Genomic DNA, 7,354 nt, shown 5'->3' on the forward strand with positions numbered 1-7,354 from the left:
GCACTGTATGTGATTATCCTGCATTTAATAACTTCTTAGCTAGGCTAAAATTTGAGGCTGATGCAGTGCCTAATCTCCATAAGCTTAAGCTAGTTTTCAGTGCCATCCCCCGAATAGACGAAAAACCATTTCTTTTTTTGAACCGTCCGCAATTGAAACAATATCAGAAGGGTACTTCATTAATCAGCATCGAGCATATGCCAGATCTTAGAGAGATGTCCGCAAATTTTGGTAGTGCAGCTGCTGATCTAGAGTATGTCTCACAGATCGGCATTGTTCATAATCCTCCGGGCAATCCTATAATCGACGTGCGATTAGTGGATTCTGGTTCTCATCGTGATAAAAGGTAGTACCAAGCTAAATGGTTATTGTTGTTGTTGTCATTATTTTGTTGTTCAAATATGCAATTTAACCCAGCTTAAGTCTTCATGTTCTAACAAAGCTATCTAAATGGTTATTATTGTAATCAGGATATCATCAATGTCACTGGAGTCCTCTTCGTGCATGCATGTTCCAGGTATACTTTTCTGTCAGCTGCTCATAATAGAGACGTTTCGCCGTGGGGTGATAAATTACTTGTAAAAATGAGAAGAAATACCTATTTGCAAAACGATCAAGTGTCAACTTTTCCAGGTAGAGAGAGTGGAGCCGAAGCTGGCGGAGAGAAGCAGGATGTGGTCTCGTGGAGCGATATCATTGGTGTAATAGGTCGTGAACTCTTCATCGATTGCCTCGTTCGTCTGTCCAGGTGGGACTATGGCTCCATTGCCTCCCTGAACCATGACTTCAATTCGGTGGTTCGCAACGGGGACATCTACCGCCAGAGACGAAAGAATGGGGTGGCAGAGCACTGGGTCTACTTCTCTTGCTCAATTATGGAGTGGCACGCTTATGACCCGTACAGAGGGCGCTGGATCCAGGTGCCCAACATGCCTCCACTTGAAAGATTCTTGGTCTCTCACAAGGATTCGCTTGCTGTAGGAACCGAGCTGCTGGTGTTTGGGACAGAAAAGATTGTTTTGAGATATAACATCCTAACCAATTCATGGATGTATCCGGAAGATGGGATGAACACGCCACGGTGCTTGTTTGGGTCAACAAGTGTCGGCGAAAAGGCGTATGTCGCAGGAGGCACTGATTTTTCTGGAAGAATATTGAGCTCCACAGAGATGTATGACTCCGAGACGCATACGTGGAGAACCCTTCCAAGCATTAATAGGGCTAGGAAATTGTGTTCAGGGGCGTTCATGGACGGCAAGTTTTATGTGATCGGTGGTGTTGCAAATAACAGCCAGCTATTGACATGCGGTGAGGAATATGATTTGAACCGGCAGTCATGGAGGGTCATCGACAGCATGTCCGAGGGACTCAACATAAATGGAAACGGTGCTCCTCCGCTCATTGCAGTTGTCAACAATGAGCTGTATGCTGCTGATTACCGTGAGAATGGTTTGAAGCGGTATGATAAGCTTAACAATGAGTGGACCAGTCTTGGAAATTTGCCTGCACATCGTCCGTCAATGAATGGCTGGGGCATTGGTTTCCAATCGTGTGGTGACCGGCTGATTTTCATCGGAGGTCAGAGGACTTCTGTTGGCAGCATGGTTGAGCTTTTTTCATGGATCCCGGATGAGCAACCGCCTGTGTGGAATTTGGTTGCAACACGGCCAGCAAGACACTTCGTGTATAACTGTGCCGTGATGGGTTGCTGAGTCAGTGCAGTGAACAAAGATTCATCTGGCTACAACAAAGTTGTGCTGTTCTCTATTAATCATAAAAATAAGGTACGTACCTTATATTCACTGGTATAAATAAGCTACGCCCTTGTTTATAACTGTTTTTCTTTTATTTTGTTTGACTGACACCATGATTCTGTTCATATTTCCGTGCAGAAACATCTAGGCCTCGTTCTCAATTCCAAATTCCCTGTCACCACTGGCACAAAAACACAAGAGACGAGTTCAGCAGAAAGTTCCCGAAGAAACATCAGGGCTTTTAGTCACTGGCTGTTAATTTTTTGTTGCAATTTGGACTCCAAAAAAGTATTGACGCTTTCCATGGCGTTCTGATGATCTTCATCACCCAACATTAACTCTACCGTGTCACGTTACTATCATTTACTGACGAACATCAAGCTCATTGTGTAGCTTGCTCTCCTTTTCTGTACGAGATTGTTCAAACACTGAATAACAAAACAATGTGGAAAGAAGCACATTGCCCTCTCGAAATAGTCTTTCGCCCCGCTATGTAGATATAGCAACCACCCGATACATCTGAGAATCCATTGCTGGGGCAGACAACACAAGCATGCCCAAAAAAAAATAGAAAAGAAAGAAAAAGAAAATAATGACAACAGAGTCGGATCGACCAAAACGATGATGATCCACAACCGCTGCGCCCACCGAAGATTTCCACCGCACTCCTAGCACTTCGGACTGCCGCATACCAAGCAACACCTTCAGGAAGGAACGCGACGATGACGACGCTGCTTCCCGGACAGGTCCTAGGGTTTCCCCCGGTACGCGGAGAGGCATGGGTGGGGGATACCTGACGCCCTTCAGGAAGGAAAGATGGCGCCCACGGGCGTCGCCGGATTGGAGCCGGCCAAGACACACACCCACCACCCCGACCAATCCGTCGCGCTCCACCACACTTGTCACCCACCAACATGCGCCACAAGGTCTTGGAGCCACCATCGCTGTCTCACCATGGATCCTGAAGTGGGACCGATGGGTCCGAGAGGAAGCAGCCAGGAACGAGGAGCGGCAGCGTCAACAGCAACGCGGGAGGGGACAACCTCACCGACCAGACGCAACAAGAGGAGCAAACTAGACACAAAGACCCGGCCGAGCTCGATATGGCTCGTGATGCTCCCGTCACCGCGTTGCAGTGGGCGTCAACCCCTCGCACGAGTTGCACCTCCGTCTGCCGGAGCCATCGCAGATCGAGGCGAGCCAGGCCCGCCCAGACCCACATGGTGCCCCAAACGGCCCAAATATGGGCCGGGAGGGCGCCGCCGCCGGCCGCCGCGCTAGCCCGCCGCCAAGAAGCTGCGCCGCCGCCTCCACACCATCCAGAGCTGCACCGCCGGAACTGCTGCTGTCCGAGGAGCACCGCCGGGTGCCCGTGGAGGGGAAGGAAGAACACCACCCGCAGCCGTCGTAGGCCCGAAGTCGAACCCCAGCCGCCACCATGGGGCACAGCTGCCGCGCGGCCTAGCACACACCTCACCGCCGACGCACCGCCGCGCACCATCGATCGGAGGGAGCGCCACCACGCCGCCGGGCCAAGTGCACGCCCAACGCCGCCGCCTGGGATGAAAGCCCCGTAACCCCCACGACCTAGATGAGGAGAGGAAAGCCCCCGCCACCAGCCACCGCGAGGGACTTCGCCCTGGCGGCTCCCGCCGGCGGCGGGGAAGGGGGAGGGAGGGGAGGCCTCTCGCGGCTGGATCTGGCGCCGGCGCCCGAGCTGCCCACGGGGGGAGCGGCGCGGGGGCAAGGAGCGGCTTTTTTTTGTCCCCAACAACTGGACAATATTTGGGGGAGTCAAGCACATTGCCCTTGGGAGCCGATTTGATTATCTGGTTGCACATGAATATATCAGATTATGGTTATGATCAATTTTTTGGTGGCTTACAAATCAAGCCGCCATGTCTGAGATAGGATGATGAACACCATTGGGGCGACAGGCGCGTTCGTCCACCTGACCATGTCAATATGTCATGCATCTCCATCACGTGACACCGAGAGAGCACGATTCACGTGAGTAGAGGCAGGCCCGCCTGACTCGAAGGAGGGTGCCCAAATGATTCGATTTTTTAGGTTGATGAATCAGACAGTGATTTCCCATCCATCTGAGCAAATTATAACCGTGAATCTGGTTAGTACCAGTGTTCATTGTCAAAATATAAAAAATGCTAGGAAATACAGCATATATATGCCCTCATTTTAGACAGCACTACTGCAATTTCCACGTTTGCCGGGTGTCGGGAAAACTCTGAGAAAGACAATTCCAACTCGGTAAAGAGTTTGCCAAGTTCAGTTACTGGCTAGGAGTAATTTTAACATGCTCCCTCTTACCTCATCTTTTCACATGAGAAATAAGAGGGTAAGAGTTAGTCAGACCACTAATTAATCAAATCAGTGGCTCAGATCTATTATGTATTCTTACCTCTTGTATGAAAAGAGGAGGTAAAAAGGAGCATGGTAAAATTTGCCATTGGCTAAGGGTATCCGGACCCTTTAGGGAAAGAAAATTTTGCCGAACGCAGGGACTCGGCAAGCACGTTACCAAGACATGGATGCCAGTTCTGGCCGGCCTATTGGGTCTCGACGATGGGGGTCGCCCAGGAGTGCGAAAGGTGGGACCTTTCCACTCGTCTCTTTAGTTGGGGTAGCGGCGGGTCTCGAGTGAGGTGGTACCAAGGTCTTGGATGCCGGGGCGGCGGCCCTTGTGGTGGTAGCGCGGTGCTCTTGGGCAGAGCCCGTGGCTTGGTGAGTAGCCCGCTCGCCATGGCCGTGTGGGCGGCGTGGTAGCCGGGGTGTGGCATTCGATAGCGGTGAGTGTTGGCCGACGTGAAAACCTGCTCTATTTTTGGACGAACCGGCGGCCGTGAAGATCGTTCCCTTCTTGATGGCGTCGTCGCGGCTCTCATTGCCCATCATGCAGCTCCAGGGGAAACTCTGATCCCTGGATCGGACGGTGGCAACGCTCCGGTGTCGTACCCTTCCTGAAGGCGCCGCCTTTGGGCTCATGGATCGTCATATGTAGGTTCATCTCTTTGTGGTGGTAGTGCTAGGGATGGTGTTGTTGCGCTCAGCGCCTTTGTATCCTGCTTTGGGTGTGTGCGTGTGCCGCGGTGGTATGTGTTTGTACTGGGTGCTTGTTGGTTAGTGCTTTATATATAAAGCGGGGCGAAAGTCTTTTTCGGTAAAGAAAGGCACTTAACGGGCTGGACCGAGACGGCGCTTACCTCATGACATCCATCTGCTGAGCGGCAGAAGTCTCATGCAACCCTTAAGTCCAAATGCTTGTAATTTCCTTGCCAAGCCATTTCTTTGTTTAAAGAAGGATAGCTCACGGTCTCTGCATCAGGATGATTTATACGGACATATATCATTAAGAATGTTGAATCCGGCAGTCGAGCAACATCAACCTAGAAATAAAGGAAAAAGAACCAAGGGCGCATACCTCGCGACAGTAACTTCACCGCTGACCCTATGTTATAAGATGACACTAAAACAAAAAATACACAACTTCTAGACTACATTTTCAAGAAGGAACCACCGCACGTGTGCCGATGATGGCGATTCCAACACAAGGTTGAACTCCAGATTCTCATCCATAAAGCTATGTTTCAATCCACCACCTTCAGCATGGTCATGACATAGGAGTGTGCCGACATAGCCTGATCAGAGATCTTATTTTTTCACAGGAGTGCATAAAGTCGTCATTGAAGCCGTATGTTCCATCATCCCTAATCCGGCTACCAACGCGTCGATAACCGGATACCTTTGATGAAGACAGCAGAAGAAAGATGTGCCACACAGCCTTCCTCCTGCCACTGTTGCACCACCTTCAATCCAACAACAACATACTAGACATGACATGTCCACCAGAGCCATCATGCAGTACATGCCGGTAGAAGGCATGACTTGATGCCTCCATATGAGACATCGTGCGTAGCATCCGCTATCGGCACGTCCGCCAGAGGCTTCACCTATCGGCGACATGCTTTGCCCCACGACTCCCAAAGCGGTCCACGTGTCACCTGCCAAGCTGCATCGAACCCAACATGTTGGTGGAAGAGGCCTCACATACCGCCTTCAGCCTCATCGAGGCCGTCACCACCGCGAAACCCAGCCCACGCGTCATCCACATGACCACGGAGGCCTCCACCGGCAAAGAAGCCGGTCTGCCACCCCATCAACAAACTCCTGTGCGGTGCCATTAGACGACACCATAGCGAGCAAGAATGCGGCTAGAATTCCTCCACCCACTAGTAGAAGGGCTTTCGCTTGGGCCTGGCCAGCCCTTTAGTCCCGGTTCAGTCAAGAACTGGGACCCATGGGGGCATTTGTCCCGGTTCGTTAGTCCAGGGGGCCGGCCGGGGCCTCGTGGGCATTGGTCCCGGTTCGTATGGACCCATTTATCCCGGTTCCTGGCACGAACCGGGACCAATGTTCCTCGCTCCTGGCCCACAACCATTGGTCCCTGTTCGAGGCTTGAACTGGGACAAATGAGTTGCCTATATATACCCCATCGCCACAGCAGAGCACTCCACAGTGCTCTGTTTTTTCTGGCCGGCGAGAGGAGGGTGCTTGGGTGCTCTAGCTCACCCCCTATGCACATGAGGTGTTCGATGAAATATCCGAGCCACGCTAGTTAATCGTTCTCCTCTCGAAACTCGACCTCTGAGCTCCATTTTCCCCGAGATTTGTCTAGGTTTAGCAGTCCATCACGTCCTGTCTCCATCTTCACCGCTGTCGATCGCCCGTGCTGATCTCGTCGCCGGCACCACCGTGGTGAGCCTCTTGTACTTATCTTCTTTCTGAAAGAAAAAAATTCTTACTTCATATAGATACTTGTCTAATTTTCTTACTTTTATTATTTCTTGTTATTATACAGTGCGATGGTTTTGGTATCCGCCCCCGTCAGCCCTCCTCCTGTCTATGATTTGGATGTGGTATATATTTTCTTTTGATAACTATTTGGTTCATTTATTGTTTATGACAATTATGCCGACTAACGTGACATAGATTTTATTTATCTAGGAGGTGGTTGAACCGGAAATTCCGACCGACCCTATTGTCAGAGGTTAAATTTAATTGAAAAAAGAAAACAATTACTTGAAGGAAGAAATAAGAAAAATTGAGGAGGAGAAGATGATATTGGAGTTGCATGTTGCGGATGTCGTCGATGATCACAAGATCAAGATGGATGCAATGCAGTTGAATATTAGAAAGATTAGAAAATATGCCATTCATACCGAGGCTTGGTATCATTATGCAGTTGGATCAGTTATTACCTTGGTTGCGATTATGATCACATTTGTTTTTGCATATAAATGTTTTACATAATTTCAATGTATGGTTTAATTAGATGCTCCGGAGAGCTATATGTTGCACATGCTATGTGGGTGAAATCCCTTTGTAACAGACGAGTTTTCGTATGAAACCCTGATACTTCGAAAGAGATTGTCTGTTTTCTACACTAAGTGCATTCAGGTTTTGCCGTAAGCCTCTGTACTTTCTTGCACATGCTATGTGGATGAAATGATGATACCATTGCCAACTTGGAACATTTTCAGAGTTCATTTCTAATGCTTTTCAATTTCATGGTCTTATAGCTC

The 7,354-nt window shown here is 49.8% G+C and overlaps 1 protein-coding gene across 1 annotated transcript; it reads left to right on the forward strand.

Moving 5' to 3' along the window:
• Positions 1 to 215: 215 nt before the first annotated feature.
• On the forward strand, positions 216 to 1,712 carry LOC119284421 (F-box/kelch-repeat protein SKIP11-like). Its single transcript, XM_037563548.1, has 3 exons — positions 216 to 346; positions 471 to 517; positions 634 to 1,712. The coding sequence occupies exons 1-3, from the start codon at positions 216 to 218 to the stop codon at positions 1,710 to 1,712; spliced, it is 1,257 nt and encodes a 418-aa protein (XP_037419445.1).
• Positions 1,713 to 7,354: the final 5,642 nt, after the last annotated feature.

The sequence above is a fragment of the Triticum dicoccoides genome, chromosome 4A (assembly GCF_002162155.2).
Source record: "Triticum dicoccoides isolate Atlit2015 ecotype Zavitan chromosome 4A, WEW_v2.0, whole genome shotgun sequence".
NCBI classification, from domain to species: Eukaryota; Viridiplantae; Streptophyta; class Magnoliopsida; order Poales; family Poaceae; genus Triticum; species Triticum dicoccoides.